Consider the following 21556-nt stretch of genomic DNA (forward strand, 5'->3'; position numbering starts at 1 on the left):
TATCTACTCGATCATGTTTTGATATCACTACTGGCAAGCTTCTTTTTTCTAAAAAAATAACACTACTGGTAATCTTGTGTGTACTAGTTGACTCATAATCTTAATACAGTGATACGCACTCTTGCAGGTAAAAAGAAGGGCTTGTTTGGAAGGGGCGAATCTCGCAAATCAAATCGATTCTTGAAACGGTCAAAAAGGGACCAACAAGTGATTCATACTACTTTCAGGCCAAACCCATATCCTAGTTTCGTCAGCACAGTTCCAAATTCTAACCCGTGGCTACCACACGCAACAAAAGCATCAGCATTTTTTAGCCTGAAAATGAAACGCTCCAAATGCTGAAACCCCCCTGATCACATTTATAATTACTAATCAAGCCCACTCCTGCCTTTATAAATCCTCCCCCAGCCGGCCAGCCCACACTCCCACACGGCTCCACTCCGCTCCAAGAACACAGCAAGGCCAACCCGCGCCCCGAGGCAGGGAGCGCCGACCCAACCCCACATGGCCGCCGCCGCCGCCGCAATGCCGCTGCTGCTCCTGGCCCTCTTGCTGGCGTCGCCGGCGGCCACGCGGCTGGCCTCCGCCGCCTGCGCGAGCGAGAAGTTCCCGGCGGGGCGGACGTACGCCACCTGCGAGGACCTCCCCAAGCTCGGCGCGTCGCTGCACTGGACCTACGACGCGTCCAAGTCGTCGCTGTCCGTGGCGTTCGTGGCGGCGCCCGCCGCGCCCGGCGGGTGGGTGGCGTGGGGGCTCAACCCGTCCGGCGAGGGCATGGCCGGCGCGCAGGCGCTGGTGGCGCTCAAGGGGTCCGGGTCCGCGGCGTCCACGGTGAAGACGTACAACATCTCCGGGTACGCGCTGGGCGCCCCGTCCCCGCTCGAGTTCCCGGCCACCGAGCTCGCCGCGGACGCCGGCGGCAGCGGCGGCAAGATCCGGGTGTACGGCAAGCTGCAGCTGCGCAAGGGGATGAAGGCCGTGAACCAGGTGTGGCAGGTCGGGTCCTCCGCCACCGGCGGCGCCCCCGACAAGCACGCCTTCGGGGCCGACAACCTCTCCGCGAAGAGCAAGCTCGTCCTCGCCGGCAGCAAGGCCGCCGCGGGCGCCCCCGCCGCCTCGCCCGCCGCGGCGCCCGAGGCCGGCGGCCCGGCCGCGTCCGGCAGCGACAGCGGCGCGGCGTCGTCCATGGCGCCGTCCGCCGGGAACGGCAAGACCCCGAACGCCGCTGTGTCCACGGCCGCCGTATCCGCTCCGGCGCTCCTCGCGCTGGCGCTGGTGGGGCTCTTGGCGGCGGTATGATGATGGCGGTAGCTGGAACGCCGGCTGGTGGTCGCTGCCTGCCATCATTCCCCAGCGAAGGCGGCGGCTTGCCGGCGGGAGAGGAAATGCTGCGCTATTTTTGTTGGGTTGTTTTTCTTTCTTTTTGGCCGTGCAATAAAAATGGTTGCTGTACTTGTGTTGTTGAGGTGTTGTTAAGTAGCATAGCGATTTTACTGTAGTGGAGACATGCCATTCATCCGGTCACATGGCCGTAGTTCTTGCCACTGCGCTCTGTGTCTCTGAATCTCTCTCTCTGGTGGTACGATGCCTTTGTGTTTATTTTAGTTTGTATTTTACATTTTTGTAAAAGAATTTTTAATATTTGAAATATTAAACGTAGACTAATTATAAAATTAATTACAGATCTCGTTTGTAAGCTACGAGACGAATATAATAAGTCTAATTAGATGATCATTAGAGCATGTTTACTGGAGTATTACTGTAGTAATTTAGTGTCTAATCATGTTTTAATTAAACTCATTAGATTCGTTTCACGATTTACAGTCTATTTTTATAATACGATTTATTTTTTGACTACATTTAGTACACCATGCAAGTAATTTTCAAAAATTTTACGTTTTGCGTTTACAGGATTTAAACACGGTCTAATCTTGTTTTGGTTTTTCTGTAAAAAAAATCGCCTTGCCTGAACTTAACCATAGGGAGAAGAGTGCGTTTCCGGCGATCTCAGGACAGCGGCTTTGCCTCTGATTTGATCAAAGGAGGAAGCTTCGCAGCAAAATCAAGGATCCTTGAGCTGGCGGCGCGAGCACTACACCGGTCACCGGTGGTTCAGGAGAACGATAGATCTTGACATCTTGTGCAGCGCAACCGCAAGGGTAAATGCATCAACCGAATCGATCAGTTGGGTCAGCTCTTTTTGTTGGAGTGATCGATCACTCTGCTCCCGCCCCGTTTTCCCGCGAGATGATTGCCTGCTCTGCTGACTGGGCCGTGTTTGTGTTTAGATGCCATAAAGTTAAAACGTAAAATTTTTATAAATCGCTTGCATGGTGTACTAAATATAGTCGAAAAATAAATTGTATTATAAAAATGGACTGTAAATCGCGAGACGAATCTAATGAGCCTAATTAGAATTAGACACTAAATTGCTACAATAATACTATAATAAACATATTCTAATAATGGATTAATTAAGCTCATTAGATTCGTCTCGTAGTTTACAGATGAGATCTGTAATTAATTTTATGATTAGTCTACATTTAATACTTCAAATATTAAAGATTCTCTGACAAAAATACAAAAACGCAAAATGCAAAATAATCTAAACACACCTTTGATGAGCTCCCAGCTCAGCTCAGCTCAGCTCTGCTCTGCTCATCATTCCCTGATAATAAAGACCGTGTATGATGCGAAGAACAACGCACTACGCCACAGCATGCATAGGGCGTGATTAGTTACTTGGCTTAGCTTCCTGGCTAGGAAATAGCCATGGCCAGACTTAGTATGGCTGCACTACTGCATGATCATGGTGTTTGGTTGTTGTGCTAATCTTAGACTGACTTGCCCGGACCCGGGTGAGACAGTACTGTGTTTGGTTGTGTCACCTTACTGTATGGGCTCATCTCGTTTTGCATGTGATGAGTTTACCTCACGCTTTCTTACCACACCAATCTTTATTCTTCTCCACAAAATAACAGCTATGCAAACCATCCATCTGCAATAATTTTCAAAAGCAATAGCAACAAATTATTCTTCTCTTCTGTCTCCTTCATTTTGGTCAAAATCAGAGCGTTGTTGGACCAAATTCCCATCCTCGCTAATTGATTCTTGCTCTCCAAAACCAATGGCAGAGCATACCTGCCGCGTGCTTCTTCCTAACACAAGCGATTGACTAGCTATTAATCTCCATTCCTCTTGCTACTTGCTAGCCGCTGCAGCTTGGATTTGCGCTAGAGCCGGAGGCAATGGTCTAGTCTGCTGCAGGCGGGCGTCAACGAGAGAAAGCAAGGGAGGGGGCAAGCGACGGAGGAAGCTCGACGCACCGCAACCTGGAGGAGGAGCTCGGCCTCCTCCGTGTCCATGGCAAGCTAGCAAGCAGAGCAGCTACTAGTGCTGCATCCTGTAACAGCCCACGGGAGAGTGGGCCGGGCCAAATTCGGAGCTACTGTAGCGGCGCGAATTTAGTCCCACACTGGATGTGGAGTTGAGTCCAGACCAACTTAAATACCAGACCCAGGGTAGTTGAATAACTCCGGTTGTAATTTTTTGCGCGAAGCGAGAACGAAAGCGCAAGAGAGTTATTTAGCAGGTGTGGTTTACTCAACGTGCAGAATAGATCTTAACCGTTACTCCGAGTCGGGTGGTTACACATCCCATCTCTTCTCTCTTTCCTTTTGCTTCACTTTCAGCCTCTCCAAACGGCAGCAAACAGCTGCAGCACGCAACTATCTCCCTCTCCTGAATTTCCTTCAATCCAATTAGCTTGAGCTCCTCCATCAAATCCCTCGCTGCTGATCCTCTCTCAGTCCAGCGATTCTCCCACTCGATGTCTCGTCGATTTGAGGCGGAGGAGCAGGGCCGGCTGCTCCATGCCATCCACGGCCAGGGCCTCCGCCGTGCGGGCATGGGCGCCAGCAGCGGCACCTTCACTCGGTGGCGAGCACAACGCTAGGTGCCCGGCGTGGTAGGGGTATGCGGACTGGGAGCCGGAGGTGACCGCACCGCACCGCTTTGGCCAACATGAACTAGCGCAAGCCTGGCTTACCTAGCACGGCCGATATTTGCGTTCTAGCTAAGCCAGGATATCTCCTCTCTTTTGCATTAGCTAAGCCCGGCCAGAAACATATTCGGACAACCAAACATGCAAAAGTTGCATTACATAAGACTGAGTTCAACAACATATGCAAATGCATATATGCCTCTGTCCCGAGACTGTGCCTCACCGAACACACCTCCAACAGCACACGCAAAGGGCGACGCATTTTGCTTCGTGAGGAGAGAGGAGAGCCAAAAATGAATCGCCTCTCTCCTATGCATTTGAGGCGGCGGTGGGCGAGCGTGCGGGCCCGTGCGAGAAGCGGGCGCGGACAGTGGGCGAGCGCGCGCGGCGCGGCGACGAGCGCTGGCCGCGGCGGCGGGCGAGCTCGGGGAGGGGGGGAGGGGGGCGCAGCGGGCAGCGGGCACGACGGCGACCCTGCTTACCTCCGCGAGCGCGGCCCCCTGCTCACCTCCGGCCCCTCCTCGCCGTGGAGATATGGAGGGACGAAGGGCTGCCGGGCTCTGCTCATTCCGCTCGCCACGATCACGTGGGCGGAGCTCGGCCAACGCCCTGCCGTGGTGGCGCGGAGCCTCGACCGCACCGCGGCGGCGCAGTGGATACGGGAGGGAGGGGAGCCGCGGGACGGGAGGGCCGCTGCGAAGGGGAGGTGGCCCGGAGCTCGTGCGGGCGGGGACGGGAGGGCGCTGCGGAGGGAGGTGGTCGGAGCTCGTGCGGGGTGGAGGAGATGCGGCCACCGGCGGGGTGGAGGGGCCAGCACCAGCGGGCGGCGGCCGCCGGCGGGCGAGGAGGTGCGTAGCGGGCCTCCCTTTCCTCCTACGACGGCGGCGGGCCTCCCTTTCCTCCGGCGGAGGGGGCGAGGCGCACCGTCGAACCGTTGGCGCGGACGGTCCGCCACCAGAGGGCCAAGACCGCCGGGGCCTTCTGCGTCAGCTGTTGGAGACGGTAAAAAATGCGTTGGGAACGCATCCGCTCTAGACGATGCAAACGAACGGATGCATGTCCCATTTTGTATATGGTTGTTGAAGTCAGCCTAAGCCTGGCTAGGAGCTAAGCCACCCAACCAATCACACGCATAGTAGCATGCGGCACGCCGGCAAACCATCTGTTATCCAAACCAAATCATGGAAGAAAGCAAGAAGCAAAGCGGCAGAAAAACAAGTGGTCTTGATTACAGGCAACGCCAATCGCAGGGTGACCCGGGGAAAAAGGCGGCAGCCAGCTAGTCGGAATTTGGGAAAGGGTGGGGGTGGCGACTGGCGAGGATGCCGGCAGGGCTCCGCGCGGTAGGTGGCGGTCGACCGAGCTCTTTTCTGCTGGAGGTAAGGATGGTTCTAGACATCCGAATTCTTAGAACAAATTTAATATTTTAAAATAAATATATTTAAAATTTTATGTTAATTTTTTTATATTATCAAGTATATTATTACACATAAGAATAAAATTTTATATAGATTTTTATGTATTATTTGCTCCCTACAATTAAAAATGTGAAAAAAAATTCGAATCCGTATCCGATCCATATTCAAATTTTTATATCTATTATTTGAGAATATATATGATAAATTTGAGGTTTAGTTTTTATGAATCTTTATAAGATCAATGTTAAATATAAGGCTATGAATTTACATAGTAAATTCTATATTTTATTTGTCCATAATCGAAGAAAAGTGACAAAAAAACTAACATTCAAATAAACATCAAAATCCATCCTGAGCTGGAGGGAGCTGGAGCTGGAGCCCGTGCCCTGCCCCAGATGGGCCACGACTCACGAGCAGAGCCTGCCTGCGGAGCAGCAGCAACCGGCAATCCATGGTGCGGGCGCTCCTAGCTACAGCTAGCTTGGCAGACCGAACCCCGGTGCCGCAGGGCACACGGCTGGCACAGTTGCCGGAGGCGAAATGTCTCTGCGACCGCGCCGACCGGCCGGTCCCCGCCGCCGCGGCGGAAATCGCCGTGCTCGTTCCGTCGTTCGACGAACAAGCTGTCCCAGGACAATACTGCGCCTGTGCTATGCGTGCAGCGTAGGTATGGGTGCACAACTGCTACACATGCATGCCGCCGCCGCGCGTGTCGGCGCCGTCGTGGGTCTTCGTCTGTGTCTCACTGTCCGGACGCCGCGCGGCGACGTGCGCGCCAGCCTCGCACCTGCAGCCTCGCAAGAGCCTTGATCTGGCCGGTGCGGCGGTTTCGACAAGGTGGCATTCATGGCCGACGGCAATCCGGATACAGGACGCGCGCTACTGGGACCTGAGAGGGACCCAGGACGAAGATGGTATGAACACATCTTGCCATTTGAGACGTTGGACCAGAGTTATCTTGAACAGTTCAGAAACGTGGGTGAGAGTCACCCAAGGAGAAAGAAAATAAAATCAAAGCTAAGAGAATTAAAAAAAATTGGATTTCATCTACGTGCAATATTGGGAAGGAATATTTGTTTTCAAATTAACAGACTGGGAAGGAATATAAAAATACAAACAAAAGAAGAAAGAAAGAGAAAAAAAAAGCAAAAGGAGAAAACAAACAAACCTGGTTGCATGATTGCATCTACCCGGACTGGGCCGCTAGCGGGCTGCTCCTACACCCCCAGGCTGCACAGAACAGACAGGCGCAACATGCAGATTTCGTGACGGGCTACAAATGGGCCTCTAGAAGGCCGTGACTACCCCAGGCTACGAACGCGACGGCTCGCCGCGGGCCAGTCGCGGCGGGAAAAAGGCCAGCACCCCCATTTCGTGCGGATCCAGCCCAATTCCGCATCGTGCAAAACCGAAGGGGAGCTCAATTATTTAAAGCAGATCCAGCCCAGTAACTCAGAAAACCAAGATAGCAAAGTTGGGCCGTGACGTTTTTCACCAAACCGTGGCCCAACAGCATCCGAGCCCATCCAACCCGATCTCACCGTCCGCCTGCAGCTGCCCGAATCCCAGCCGTCCATCCGACCACTCTGGCCGCGCTAGGGTTTTAGCCCGTATAAGAGCGCCCTCGCCGCCTCCCCAACCCCGCCTCCGCCGCCTCGCGCTTCGCCCCCCCTCTCACTTGCTTCCCCACCCGGCGGCGCTCCCCGACGCGAAGGTGCGCCGCCTCGCCGGCGGAAAATCCCCCCTGGTTTTCCTGTTCCTTTGCTCGTTGGTCTCGCCTCACGCTACCATGTTTGTTTGATGCTTGCTTGTCGGTGGTCGATGGTGGAGCAGAGATGGCGGTGCCGCTGCTGACGAAGAAGATCGTGAAGAAGCGGGTCAAGCAGTTCAAGAGGCCCCACCTCGACCGCTACAAGTGCCTCAAGGTGCGAAGCGTTTAGCCTCTTCTCGTTGATCTCTGAAATGGAACCTCTAGCCTGTGCTGTGTTCTTGGCGGCCGGATCTGTATGCCTGGTCGGGTTGCCTCCGCAGCAGATTACCGGTTCGTTTAGCATCTGATGGATGGATGTGTTCCTTATCCCATAGATGTGTTGCCGTGTGAATACATGCGCTTGTTTGATTCTGCCTAGATCCACCTCAGTGATATTTAAGTAGCCCAGATTAAGCGGTGATACTTTTTTTTCTAGATTCCTAGTGAGGTTTAGAAATCAGTGGTATTGTGCTCATAACAGAAGCATTGAACGGGCTGAAAGTTTGAAGCTGGGCTGAAAGTTTGAAGCTGCCACGCATGTTCTGTTTGTTTGGTTGACGAAGTGTATATGCCACGCATTGGATTTTCCCATTTGCGATAAATTTACCCATTGGTTTTATACTGTGCGCAAGAAAATAGTATTACTTCCGTTTTGGGGTAGACATAGATACGATTTTTTTCCCCTCTGGATACTTACTGCTGAGAAGCCATTGTTTCCTGGTAATTTCGAGCCTTTTATTGCTGCTGTGCTAATTGACTTGTACAGTGTATCAGAATGGTTATATTTTGAAGGAAAAAGTCTTTTCTGTCTCCCTCAACTTTGGACCGAATCTGTTTTTCCTCCCTAGACTACAAAACCGGTTATTTAGACTCCTCGAACTTCCGAAACCGTTCGTGTGACCTCCTTTGAGCGGTTTCAAGGTGACGCGGCAGCGGTTTTCTCTTTTTCTTTTATATTTATTTTGATTGAATCTTTGAAAAATCATATTAAATCACAAAAAAAATCATAAAATAGAAAATTCAATTTTGTTAGACTCCACATGAGTAGATCTATGTAGTGAACATATTATATGGTATACTTTAGTATAAATTTTTTGCTGTAGTTTTATATGTATACTTTTCTGTAATTAATTTATAGATACAGTTTCTGTTGTCTAATTATGGTAAAATTTTTATGGTGGGCTAATCATTATATGGTGGAGCTGTAGTAAAAATGTTATAATTATGGGATCATGTATGACTGAGATATAAATTTATCTATATAAACTTAGATAAATTTAGACGAATCTATAGATAAACTTAGATAAATCTATATCTCGGTCATACATGATCCTATAATCATAAAATTTTTACTACAGCTCCACCATATAATGATTAGCCCACCATAAAAATTTCACCATAATTAGACAACGGAAACTGTATCTATAAATTAATTACAGAAAAGTATATATATAAAATTACAGCAAAAAATTTATACTAAAGTATACTATATAATATGGTCACGGCATAGATCTACTCACGTGGAGTCCAACAAAATTGGATTTTCTATTTTATGATTTTTTTTATAATTTAATATGATTTTTCAAAGATTCAATCAAAATAAATATAAAAGAAAAAGAGAAAACCGCTGCCACGTCACCCTGAAACCGCTCAAAGGAGGTCGCGCGAACGGTTTCGGAAGTTCGAGGAGTCTAAATAACCGGGGTCTAGGGAGGAAAAACAAATTCGGTCCAAAGTTGAGGGAGGCGGAAAGGACTTTTTCCTATTTTGAATGCATCATTACTCATTAGGTACAGCTTTCTGTGAATCTGAATTACTATAGCTTACTGTTTTCATTGAGGTCTCTCTAGAGATTACCACATTGATCTTTTATTGAATACAAGAGTACTGTTGTCATGTTGGAGATGGAAAATAGCTTTAATTGGTAATGGATAAACAATTTTTTCTGTAGCTCATTTCTTATTTTGCATTTTAAATCTAATGGAAATAGTGGTTTGATGGGCTTCCAAGTTCTAACCTATTTAGATCCTTGGCAATTTTGATCATTGCGTGGACCTGAGTATATTGACCTTCCTGACTCCAGCTCAAATGATACTTTATGCTATTTAAAGATAATTATTATTGCCCTTTTGAAGTTGGGTTTATTAATGTCTGATCGGCTGTATTATGTGCTTGTTATACTCTACCCAAGAGTTTGGTAATTGGTGTAACTGCATCTGAAATTTACATGCAGATATCTTGAGTGCAATTTATTTACCCCCATGTTGTTGCATTTATCATTCCCTGTTAATCTTACTTTATTCTACATAGCATGTTTTCAAGGACTAATATCCCTTCATTGTTTTTTGTGCAGCCAAGCTGGCGCAGGCCCAAGGGTATTGACTCCCGTGTCAGGAGGAAGTTCAAGGGATGCACCTTGATGCCTAACATTGGGTACGGCTCTGACAAGTCAACCAGGCACTACCTTCCCAACAAGTTCAAGAAGTTTCTGGTGCACAATGTCTCTGAGCTGGAGTTGCTCATGATGCACAACAGGTATGAGTTTACCAATGAGGAGTGTTGTGTTTTCATTGCGACTTATTTGCCTGTATAATTATTCCTGTGCTGTTTGCACCTCCATTTACTAACTCAATGCCCTTTTTCTCACACAGGACATACTGTGCGGAGATCGCCCACAACGTCTCAACAAAGAAGCGCAAGGATATTGTTGAGCGTGCTGCTCAGCTCGACATTGTTGTCACCAACAAGCTCGCCAGGCTCCGCAGCCAGGAGGATGAGTAGGCTGGGTTGCTCGTCAGCACAACTGTTGGGTCTTGTCTTTCTTGTCTGTAGGAAAACTACTCTGTTTCTCGTCGTATTGTATTGCTACCGAGGATACCTTCTATGCCCGACCTTTTTGCTATCAATAGCGACTCTAATATGTCAAAAGCTGCTGTTACCGTACACCTATCTGAATTATCTGCATGTTGTTGCCATGCAATTTCTGTGGATGCGCGACCTGTTATCGAGATTCTAGACTCTAGCTATGACAGTTTACGTGAGGAATACGAGCTTGTAGTGTGGTTACATTTTTGCAGTGAAACCAGCTTTCGATGGACCAGTTTTAGTAAATGAGATGAGCGTGAGAGGAAATGGTTCTTTGTGGCACAGCTATTCTGCCCTGCTGATCTCCAGGCCTCTGGGTGGTCTGGAACTCGAAGAGCCGGATGGTCTTTGACTGTCGACCAACCCATCGCCGGCATCATCGAGGTTGTGACGGCTCACCTCGCTCTCTGGGTTTAACGTGGCCCATCGTGGTGCTCTGACGGTCTGACCACGCTATGTTTCTCCCGGCTTTTGGCCCTGTAAACATAGCAACAGGTTTGATAACATGTCGAATTTGGAAAATATCCCCGCTGGCAGTCAATTCTGGGACTTGTACTGCATTAGTAATCAGATGGGGGAACCAAGGTACGGGATGGACAGGAAATAAACTGCCCTTCAGAAGAAATTTTGAAAGTTAGATGCTGAACATGGTTCGAACTGAAAGAAATAGTTACTGCTGTGACCTACGAACAAGGTGATGGTGCTTTGGTTTGGGTCTATGAGAGTAAACGAGTGTGCTCGTGTCAATCTCTTTATGCTGTTATTAACTTTGGAGGTGTGCAACCAGTCTTCATTCCCTCTGTCTGGATGATAAATGTTCCACCTAGGATCCAAATCTTTCTTTGGTTACTGCCACACAACAAGTTGATGACCAAAGATAACCTCTTTAGGAGATGGATAGAAAAATCTAAAGAATGTATGTTCTGTTCAGAAGAGGAGACAATCTCCCATCTCTTTTTTGATTGTGTCATTCCTAAAGTAATTTGGGATTTTGTCTCAGATTTCTGTGGCTCTACTGTAACATGTTACATAGAGCTGGCTGATTGCCAAAAAAAGGAGCTTATTAACACCATCTCCTGCAGGAGTTTTGTGGTGTATTTGGCTAACTAGAAACGACCTGGATTTCCATGAACAGCAGTGGATGGATAGCAAGCAGGTGCTCAGGAGTCATGAAAATCTGGAGATGCATGCAGCTATCGAAGCCAATGTTCAAGAATCTACTTACAGCTCTGCAACTTATAGATGCCGAGGCAGAGCTCGTGGCTGCCGACAATGGCATCAGTACTTTTGTTTCTTCAGAATCTACTTACAGTATATTTAGATTAAACTGGAATTCTTCCATTGGATTGCATTTGCTTTGGTTCTTCCCATCCACCAAAGACATATAACATGGTAAACGACTTCTATTTGGATTTTATTCAGCACAATTATGTAATCGCTTCCAATGGTGCCTGTTGCGTCGAATTGGTCACCGTATTCATTTTGCTTTTTTGAGAACAGGAAAGTAGATAACTATCTAGTGTTGGCAACTACATCGACATTCAAACTAGAATTCTCTTCTTGTTCATCGAAGTCATGAACTGTCAATCAATGATATGTTCCTGTTATAAGGCAAGGAATGTTGTTTCAGCAAGCAGTTTTCTTTGCTACCTTCATATTTTGGATCATACATATCCTACCAAGACACTCTTTCATCCTAGTGCTGCCTGCTGGAGTGCCTAATTTTCTCCATTCTGCTAGAAAATCGTGAAAAATATTTTATAATAATTCATTGATTTGATTATATAAAACTAGGGGGGCTAAGACTACCTGGTATCCATGATAATAACCTACCCAACAGCAGTTCAAGAGGCTTTTACCATGTTATGGGCCGGCATACTGGGCCTCGTGGGTCCAAATATTTGTAGTCGAGGCGGGCCTTTGCTGCGGCATTAGTCGCTGATCTCGGATGGCGGTCCGAAATGACCGAATCTCATCAAAATTCACCCATCTTTCGAAAGAGTTCGAAACAAATTTAGTGTTTCAAAATTTGAGTATTTTCAAAAATTTATTCAAAAACCGATCAAAATTGACCGAAATTTGTTCAATTTGGTTGGGACCGAATTTTTCCCAAATTGAATCCCAAAACCTGGGGCGGTCGCCGCCGGCGGGCGATGGTTGCCATGACCCCCCGACGAGGCGACGATCCTTCTTCCCCGCGCACTACCGCGAGTCCGCGTCCTTCTTCTCCGCCGCCATCCCCTCTCTCTCCATGTCTCGCCCACCACCGGCCTCGGCCTGACACCCGCCGCCACCCTCCAGCAGCTCACAGTGCCGTCCGGCCGGGCCGACGCCAGCCCGCTACTGTTCCACGGCAAGGACCCCCTCGTCGGTTGCAGGTTAGGTCGGCGAGCCTTTCCCCCACCACCCCACCAATCGGACGCCTTCCGCGGCCTACACTTGTAAAGCCGCCACGCACACTACAGCGCCGCTCGTACAAAGCGGCCGATCCTTCCTTCCTCCCATCTTGCACAGTGCCTGATCGGCACTCGAAGCTGCCTCTCCGGCCGACTCTCCCCTTTGTTCGATCGCCGCCGCTTTAACTTTGTGGCCCCCACAACAAAGTCTCCGCACTGTTCCTGGTGCCCGGCTTCGCCTTCAAAGCTCGGTCCGGCCATGCATGGAGCACCTCAACCACACTTGTGATTCGGCAGAGCACAACGAGACGGTCATGCGTCGAGCCTTTTAGCAACAAAGAGACCAAGTGTCCAAGTGCTGCAGAATTCACTTGTAAAGTTGCTATCTTGTGTAGCACTGCTCGATCAGCTTAGCTAAAAATACACGGCCGTTTAGTACCGGAATTTACCGGTAGCTTCGCTTCTTTTTTACCTTGACAGTACAAGTAGCAGCTACATTTCCGAGTTTTTTTAGAATAGTGCCTTGGCACGTATTTCATTAAGAAGGAATATTTTCAAGGCATCATCTTACTCTCGTGGTCTGATCAACAGTATCAGTGAACTGATCGTCTCTCCTTAACTTTCTCGAAAGCTTGCAGCTTTTGGTTAACCGGTTAAGCAGTTGTAGGGAGAGAAAGAACAAAGCTGCATTTACCCGTCGTGTCACAGCTCACATGTAACTTCCCGTGGCCTCCGAAAGAAAAGGAATGGCCACGCACGATTTATCCCTAGCAGTAACTTTCTAGAACGTATAGGCAGGGGAACTTTGCCCCCTCGGCTTTTAACCCACGCCGGCCGGCCAGCCGGCCGTCCTCGAGCTTTTCCCGGACCCGGAACGAAGTTGACGTCTGCGGCGGCGAATCCTTCTCGCCATCTCGCCTCGGCGGTGATCTGAATCTGACGAGATTCGCGAGCGGCGCGCGGACTCGGCGGCGAAAGTCAAGCCCGGCCATCGATCAGAATCTACCGCCGGGTCCCCGGCCCCGTGCCACGGCATGCTCTCCTTCTCCTAGTCCTAGCAGCCGCGCGCCCTAAAATCGCCGCGCCGTCGTCACCGCCGGTCGTGGCACTGGCGCGCGCGCATTGACGCCGCCGTGCCGGGGACGAAGACGGCCAGGTCTACGGCCTACCTTGCCGCTACACCTTCGCTGATCAAACCGTTCGGGCAAGGCAGCAGCGTAACTGCTGAAGCAGAGGCGAAGCATCGCTCAAGTGCGTCGCCATGGCATCGATGCTGGTGCTCCTATGTGCAATGCACTGAACCGACCAATAGGTTTGTGACAGCGAGAGCATGCAGTTGGCATCACAAGGTGTGGTCGTTGGAAGGCCAAGGATGCGTCAAGATCCACACAAGTTTTCATGGAAAGAAAAAGAACTGGTGTCCCGAAAGCGTTGTTCTTAAGAGTAGAGAAGTTTTAGACGATTGTTAAGAGTAAAGATGACAGGAATGTGCTGACATTACTAATTATTAACAGCACGGTGTAGTACAGTGGATGCAGAAAATGGTGGCCAGTTCATGGGCCCGACAGAAGAACCGGAAAGTAAGCGCCGGGGAAGGTTAGAAATAGCAGCAATGATTGACCCCAGGAAGAAGAAGCTGAGGGAATATCTCTGCGAGGGAGAGGCAACAAGCCCTTGATTAATTATATTCTAAACGTTCAGATCCACCAAACTTATGCTGTAAGTTCAGATCCAACAACTGAACAAAACAATCACCATTCCTAAAGCAACCCGGCCACCGGAGACACCCAAGCAGGCTCATCCGACGTGGCGCTCCCTCCGGTCACTGACAAGGCCCCCACCGCCCCACGTCGCCTGCCACGTAGGAAGCATCCCTGCTGTGTCGCCATTGCCGGGTTGCGTAGCTCGCCTGGAAAAAATAGGAATTCGGAGACACTTGGATGGTCGCCCATGGATTCCCCTTTCCTGCCCAAATGATTGAGCCTAACGAAGAAGACGAGTTTTAAAAACCCTAAGGGGCCAACCTTTAGTTTCTTTCTCCCCCATAGCTCCTTGAATAAACAAGTACATCCTGCTTGTACTAAAGTAACCCTTATTAGATGTTGTAGGAGTACTGTCGCCACCACCTAATCTACTCTTTTATTGCCCTATATTCCTAGAAGATCTGTCCATTCGTACGCCTTGGTGGTGGTTAATACTGCGCCGTAGAGGCGATTACGAGAGAGATCATCAAGTCCCCTCCGTTGAGCCAGAGTTATGGTCAAGAACCGTGTCTGCATTCAGGCTAGTTCACTTCACCTACTCGTCCAGCTTTTTCGACGGGTAGTTGCTACGAAGGCAGCCAGGCACAAGTAGTCTCTGGTCTTGGCAGAATGGCACAGTATAGGAGCTGGCGGTGCAAGGCTGCTGGCTGCTGCAAGCTGATGAGCTGGTGGTAGAAATTTTGCCACACGGTTGTGTACAAACACGGACCCGGGCTGTAATGCCTCCATGAATCTGCCGGTGGCATTACAAAAATGTTTCAGGTTCAAGATCTGTATAAATGGCCTAGCATAATTGATCGCTGATCTTGCAGAATCGACTAGTTGTGAGTTTTGGGTTTTTCCTTGAAAAAAAAACTGAGAAATTCTACTTCGACGACCGCCATTCATGTTTTTCTTTTCTTTGCTGCTGACGGTCACGAAACATTTTGTGAATATATCTGACGGAGTACTAGCTGCAAATGAGAACACTGCTAGAGTTGAGAGTTGTTTAACGCCGTGGTGCATGTGAGCGTCGCGGCGATCCCGAGGCGATTAGAATAGATGGGGAGATTGTTTAGGGATGCGGCCAGGGGTTAGCTAGAATAATGCGAGGTCTGATTGGAGAGAACCGTTGATTGGCTTGGCAGCCACATTATTCTACTTGTCAGACCATATGTTTATTCCGGGCTCCCCTCTTCATTTCGCCCGTTGACGAAGAAGGGAATGTGTATGTGATGCCTCGAGGGACAAATATTCAAATGCACGCCACTTGTGAGTTGTCAAATTCCTGCTAGTTTCGCGTATGAAACACCTACAGCTAAACTTGGTTTGAACGCGCAGTTCTGCTAGCAGTTTTTTAAAAAAGAAAGATCCCAAACGACCTCACTTCAAATCTACAACATTTTTGCAGGTCTCTGAATTACAATTCATACGAGTACCGTACCTTTGAAGCCGAAGGAACACTGTCACCGTTTTCAGCGATGAAGTGCATTCATGGCAAGTTGGTAATGCAGCATCCTGTCTCTGCAAATTCGGCTAGCTTGCATTGAAGCTCCATGGATGAGTTCAGCTTGCGAGCTCAAGGAAGCGGTGGCATGACAGCAGTGGCATCGACCAAGCAAGCTTGGGCCCCCGGCCGGCTCTGCCTCGTTCCAGTTGTGGAAGTGATCTCGCCAGCTCTCTGAATCTGAACACCATGCAAGCACAGGAGCGTCGATCTCTTCTGCAGCAAGGAGCAGCCGGAAATGGCGATGAAGTGTTAGGCAGCTCGGATTATCCCACGAGGCTAATCTTCTAGAGGACGTGGGCCCGCGCACCCAGCTCCGCGGAGAAGTAATCGCCATTGCCTTTCTTGGGTAAGCAATTAGGCACTAGGCATCCAAGAGCTCATCCAACTTCTCAAGTGAGCAGGCCTTATCCTTGAGCAGGGACTATTGCCTGGCTAGGGCCTCCGAGTAGCTCGCATCAATGCTTGTTGCCCTATTGCCTACCGGTATGCATCCTTACAATCTTGCATATGATTGCTACTAATTTCATTTGAAAAATTTGGAACGGCGAGTCATAAAGCAAAAGGAAAGAAGAAGTTTGGTTAGAGCTATGGATTTAGGCACAAGGGTTTTCATTGGCCACTCCTTTTTGTGAATGTGCATAAGAGGCATGTAAGGGCACAAGGCACTTGTTAAAGAACTCGAATTACTTAAAATGGGGGCCATCCTTTTCACCTAGTACAGCACAAAGCCACATGTGAAGGAGCTTGACCTAAGTAGGATAAGATGTCAAGCCTTCCTAGGCCTAGCAAAGTACCGATGAAACCCACAAGAACTCGACAAATGGACGCCCTGTATCAGTCGAAACTGACATGTGGTGAATTGTCTTGTCAGCCTCACACTACAAAACTTCCTCTCTCTTTTTTTTCACTTGCTCTCTCTGTCACAATTATCACCTCATCATCCATCAGTGTCCTATGAAGCACCAGTGGCTATCCCCCGCCGCAAATGAAAAATTCCTGCATCATTGGCGTCAATGAAAGTCGCATTCCAAAGATACCAATTCAAATCGTATAACTGTTGCAAGATGTAGTGGCTAAAAAAATATGCAAATTGCTTAATCCTGAAAATTCTTGATGACACTGTCAATCATAGTGCCTATGTTTGGACTAGTATCATTCTGTATCGTGCAACGGTGAACTGATAAGATTGCACGTCAAGAAAACCAGCAAAAGATTTGATCAAGAAGGTGAGTATGCAAGTCTAAAGATAAACATTATTTGGTGTCTAAGTGACAAATTACACTAGTCAAATTTTCCCTGAGATCAGGAAACCAAACTCTGGACTGTCCGGATTAGAAAACAATCAAATTTTACCATGTAAGGTTAACATTGACAGCCACCGGGTTGAGTTTTTTTTTACTTCCTACTCTCTCTGTCCTATAAAAAATGCAACTCTCGCTTTCCGCAGGAGTAATTTGATCAAATTTATACAAAGTAGTATTAATATTTATATTATAAAATAAGTATCATTATATTAATCATATAATATATTTTTATACTAAATCTAGTATCATTATATTAGTAACTTTTATAAAATTTAGTAAAATTTAAAATTGTTTGACTTATCAGAAAAACGAGAGTTGTATTTTTTTCGGAGAAAATACTCCATCCGTTCCAAATTATAAGTCATTCTAAGAATCCTGGAGAGTCAAAGTTTTTCAAATTTGACCAAATTTATATAGCAAGATAATAACATTTATGATACCAATTAAGTATCACTAGATTCTTTATTAGCTATATTTTCATAATATATCTATTTGATGTCATAAATTTTTATATTTCTCTCTATAACATTGGTCAAATGTTGAGATGATTTGACTCTCCAAAATTTTTGGAATAACTTATTATTTGGAACGGAGGGAGTAGTATTTACTACGTTTTCAAAAGTACTCCAGTATTTACCTGTTACGGCGCCGGAGGCAGAGCTGCTTAAATTGGGTTAGGGCAGTGGCGCAGCCTGAAAAGGCAGCCTCATGATATCCACCCCAAACCGAAAAGCTTCCACTTCCAGCTGCAGCGGGGCATCACCAGTTCACCACCACGCTTTGACCTCCAGCCCATTGTCCAATCCCTCAAGCATCATCCCCCACCTCCCCTCCCCTATAAATCTCCTCCTCTGCCTCCGATTCGCCACCTAAAGGAGGCGCCTTTCCCCAATTCCACCACCGCGAAAAGGGAGGAAGGACCCGCTCCTCGGACGGCGTTCCCGTTCCGGCCAGTCTACTCTAGTCAGCTCTCCTGCGGTCGGGCGCGATGGAGGGCAGGGCCGGCGGCGGGGACTACATTGCCAGCCTGCTGAGCTCGGCGCCGAGGCTCGACTTCGGCGTGCTCGGCTCCGTGCCGGCGATGCTGGACGCCGCCGCGGCGGGCGGCGACGGCGGGGAGGACTGCCTGGAGAGGTTCTGCGGCGACCCCGGGTTCGCGGAGCGCGCGGCGCGGCTGTCCAGCTTCAGCGGGCAGCGCTTCGCCGGCGCCGGCGCCGCGGCCGGCCTCTTCGGGCTGCCGCTGCCGGCGCCCGCCGCGAGCAACGGCGAGTTCGCCGGCTCCCGGGAGGCGTCGTCGGTGTCCGACCCGGCGTCCGCGATGAAGGACGCCAATGCCAAGAAGAGGAAGGCGCCCGCCGCGGCCAAAGGCAAGGGCAAGGAGTCCTCTGCCCAGGTGAGCTTCGCGCTGCTGAATTGCTGCCCCGCTAGCTCCTGCCCCGCGTTTCGCGCCACTGACGCTGGAGTTGGCGTCGAAATTCCTTGCGCTCAGGCTGGGGACCAGAAGGATCCGGACGCCAAGAGGTGCAAGACGGAGGGCGCCGAGGGGAAGAAGGAGGAGAGCCCCGTGAAGCCCAAGTCGGAGCAGGCCGGTAGCGACAGCTCCGTCGAGGACGGCGGGCACAAGCCGGCGGGGAAGGGGAAGAATGCCAAGCCGGTGGAGCCCCCCAAGGACTACGTCCATGTCCGGGCCAGGAGAGGGCAGGCCACTGACAGCCACAGCCTCGCAGAGAGGGTACAGTTCCCATCATTTCCCTGCCATGCCTGCCCCCTTCCAGCTCGTCGAATTCCATCACTCCGTGTTGACTTCATCTTGTGTGTTCAATAGGTGAGAAGGGAGAGGATCAGCCAGAGGATGAAGGTTCTCCAGGACCTGGTGCCAGGATGCAACAAGGTACGTGGAATGAGCAACTTGGAAAAGGAGTACAAGTAGTTCATGTTCATCCCAGAGCCACAAGGTCACCGAATTCTTTTGGTTAAGGGTGTGTTTAGTTGGTGAAAAAGTTTGAGTTTGGGTACTGTAGCACGTTTCGTTGTTATTTGATAATTAATGTCCAATTATGGATTAATTAACGTCGTTAGATTCATCTCGTGAGAATCAGTCAGACTGTATAATTAGTTATTTCTTTTAATATTTAATGCTTTATGCATGTGTCTAAAAATTCGATATGACGGGTATTGTAGAAAAAAAAATTTGGAAACTAAACTGGGCCTAAATGTTGTTTTGTTTAGGTGATTGGCAAAGCACTTATGCTTGATGAAATCATAAACTACGTCCAGTCTCTGCAACGACAAGTCGAGGTAAGCAGCAGTCCTGTTCAAATCGATTGATGCCATCATCGATGCAGTTTCAGAATTCTGAACAATTTCACTGCCTTGTGGCTGCAGTTCCTCTCCATGAAGCTTGCAACTGTGAATCCACTTGACTTCAGTAACCTGCCTACCCTCCTGCAGAAGGATGTAAGTTTCAACTTCCCCCTTCTGAACATGTCTTGTGATGGTCCACCAAACGACTAGCTACTCACTCATCACATACGCCGCTGCAAAAATTCAGATGTTCCAAGCCTGTGGCCCTTCAGCAAGTTCAGTCTTCTCGCTGGAAAGCTCCAGCTCAGGTTTCCCCTTCAGCGATCAAGGAGACGTCTTCCAGTCGTTTGTTCAGAACGGCATGGAGAACCAATGCGGCCTGAACCCGCTGGACCTGGCCCTGTCCCAGGCCACCAACGGGCAGTACGCGTTTCAGGATGGAACGCCCAGCACAAACCTGCAGGTAACTTGATCCTGAATGATACCAAACTGAATCGACCGTTCTTTGGAAACCTTATCCTAACGTAGCTGCTGGTTTGCATTCCTTTCAGCAAAGGAACTTCTGGGAGGACGATCTCCAGAGCGTTTTCCACATCGACAACGGGCAGAGCCAGGAGGAGAACGGATGTTTCCACGGTCAGTAAAAAGTTCAGAAATGTTTCACTGAATCCTGCTCGCTTCAGTTCAGACATCTCACTTGACCTGCCCGAATTCCCGTCCAAAAACAGGTCAATTGCAAGCGGGCCACATGAAGATGGAGTTCTAGTCAGTCGTCGTAGACTACCACCACCGACCGACCAACCAACCCGAGGGAGTGATCTGTACATAGCAGAAGGAAGGAACTAAGAGCACTACAGCATCAGTGGCAGCGGCTGAGTGAAGCTCCGAGCTCTGAACTCGGAAGGTACTCCTAGCTAACAGACAGTCTGTACGCAGGCCCTTGGCGACGACGAATTCGTCTGTCATGATCCTGCCTGTAGGGCGATGCGATTCTTTTTTCTTTCTTTTTCCGATATTTTCACGCAGCGATTACTGTCTCCAAGAAGATTGATTAGCCGTAACAATCACCGGATAGTTACTAGTATGTGTATAAGAAATTAAGAATACTGTTGGTTACTGGCGCCAGGTTCCTAGTCTGCATGAGCTGGAAGAAGGGTAGCTAGCTGGCTGAAAGCATGAAGCACTGGGTCCTGTCCTGTCCTGTCACAAATGCTGCCGATGTCCCATCGTTTCCCCATCAGTTTAGCTGTACCATTGCGAGCTATCCCTTGCTTTCCCTGAATATCTCGCGTCGCGGCTCCTGATGCTTCGTCGCTACGGGGCAAGCTGCCCGAGCAAGCTGCCGGCTGCCCCCCGTCATGGCCAGGGGGCTTGGAGCGAGCTCGTCGGCGGACGCTGCCCGTGGGCAGTTGGTGCGCGCGCGCCTGTCGCCGTCCGGCTCGCTCGTCCTCGTCGCCGACGGCGATCTGCTCTACCTTCTCTACGGGTGCATGGCGCGGTAGGTTACGCGTCGGCGTCACTTTTCTACGGCGAGCCCTCTCGCTCTCGGGCCAGGCTCGCTCCCCGCTGGACGTCCTCGGGGCCTGACCGCGCTGCTCCGTTGCGTTCTACGAGTGCTCTGCTTCCGTTGGTTTGGTAGCTAGCGTCCCTGAACAGTTTAGTTGCTCTGTCGTGCTACATGCTAAGAGAGTGGCAGGATTCAATTCCAGTGATGTTTACTTTGCAAGGATCCGGAACATGGCACTGAGCAAACGCGTGTTTCACGATATTGTTCTGGTTCGAGACATATGTTGTTTTAGCATTTACTAGTTAATTATAGCCCGCGCATTTGCGCAACTAGTATTGAAAATTAAAAAATTTGCATGTTATTGTATCCTTACTTAAATATTATACTATTTTTACCATATATCACCCTGTTTATTATCGCAAAGTATGTCTTATTGTTGGTTAAAACAATTCAAATATGATCTACCTATAATAACAGTTTGATTTGTTGAGCTTTAATAATATTATGCATATAATTATTCTTATTCTTATTTTATTTTAATTAACTGTTGTTAGTTTTAGTTTTTATTAATAGTATATATATATTTAATTTTTCATAATGACATTTGTGGGTGATTTTTAATTAGACACAGGGATATTTTAAGCTAAATTTATCATAATGGTAGTGGTGTGTAATTTTTTTTCTATTTTTCTCCGATAAACGTGGGAATTTCTAGGTCTTGAGAGCGAGCGTGGAGACTCCGTTTGTTGGCCAAATA

The 21556-nt window shown here is 48.9% G+C and overlaps 3 protein-coding genes across 3 annotated transcripts; all 3 read left to right on the top strand.

The window, feature by feature from the left end:
* Positions 1-417: 417 nt before the first annotated feature.
* Positions 418-1648, top strand: LOC120679876 (auxin-induced in root cultures protein 12-like). The gene has a single exon (XM_039961538.1). It carries the CDS (start codon positions 505-507, stop codon positions 1297-1299), a length of 795 nt encoding a protein of 264 aa, XP_039817472.1. The 5' UTR covers positions 418-504; the 3' UTR covers positions 1300-1648.
* Positions 1649-7000: 5352 nt separating this feature from the next.
* Positions 7001-10158, top strand: LOC120679306 (60S ribosomal protein L32-1-like). The gene is made up of 4 exons (XM_039960859.1): positions 7001-7135; positions 7255-7346; positions 9525-9706; positions 9823-10158. Exons 2-4 carry the CDS (start codon positions 7257-7259, stop codon positions 9950-9952), a joined length of 402 nt encoding a protein of 133 aa, XP_039816793.1. The 5' UTR covers positions 7001-7135; positions 7255-7256; the 3' UTR covers positions 9953-10158.
* A 7537-nt stretch (positions 10159-17695) lies between these two features.
* LOC120679590 (transcription factor bHLH78-like) lies at positions 17696-20417 on the top strand. Its single transcript, XM_039961200.1, has 8 exons — positions 17696-18381; positions 18478-18720; positions 18814-18879; positions 19218-19286; positions 19374-19445; positions 19540-19755; positions 19844-19928; positions 20021-20417. The coding sequence occupies exons 1-8, from the start codon at positions 17977-17979 to the stop codon at positions 20056-20058; spliced, it is 1194 nt and encodes a 397-aa protein (XP_039817134.1). The 5' UTR covers positions 17696-17976; the 3' UTR covers positions 20059-20417.
* The last annotated feature ends 1139 nt before the right edge of the window (positions 20418-21556 follow it).

This window comes from Panicum virgatum, chromosome 6N (genome assembly GCF_016808335.1).
Source record: "Panicum virgatum strain AP13 chromosome 6N, P.virgatum_v5, whole genome shotgun sequence".
NCBI lineage: Eukaryota > Viridiplantae > Streptophyta > Magnoliopsida > Poales > Poaceae > Panicum > Panicum virgatum.

Excerpts from the sequence above, each read along its gene's own strand:
- LOC120679876 (XM_039961538.1), top strand. The coding sequence starts at position 505 with ATGGCCGCCGCCGCCGCCGCAATGCCGCTGCTGCTCCTGGCCCTCTTG.
- LOC120679306 (XM_039960859.1), top strand. The coding sequence starts at position 7,257 with ATGGCGGTGCCGCTGCTGACGAAGAAGATCGTGAAGAAGCGGGTCAAG. Across the intron at positions 7,347-9,524 it reads ACCGCTACAAGTGCCTCAAG|CCAAGCTGGCGCAGGCCCAA; the intron begins GTGCGAAGCGTT and ends TTTTTTGTGCAG. Across the intron at positions 9,707-9,822 it reads TTGCTCATGATGCACAACAG|GACATACTGTGCGGAGATCG; the intron begins GTATGAGTTTAC and ends TTTCTCACACAG.
- LOC120679590 (XM_039961200.1), top strand. The coding sequence starts at position 17,977 with ATGGAGGGCAGGGCCGGCGGCGGGGACTACATTGCCAGCCTGCTGAGC. Across the intron at positions 18,382-18,477 it reads GCAAGGAGTCCTCTGCCCAG|GCTGGGGACCAGAAGGATCC; the intron begins GTGAGCTTCGCG and ends CCTTGCGCTCAG. Across the intron at positions 19,929-20,020 it reads GGAGAACGGATGTTTCCACG|GTCAATTGCAAGCGGGCCAC; the intron begins GTCAGTAAAAAG and ends GTCCAAAAACAG.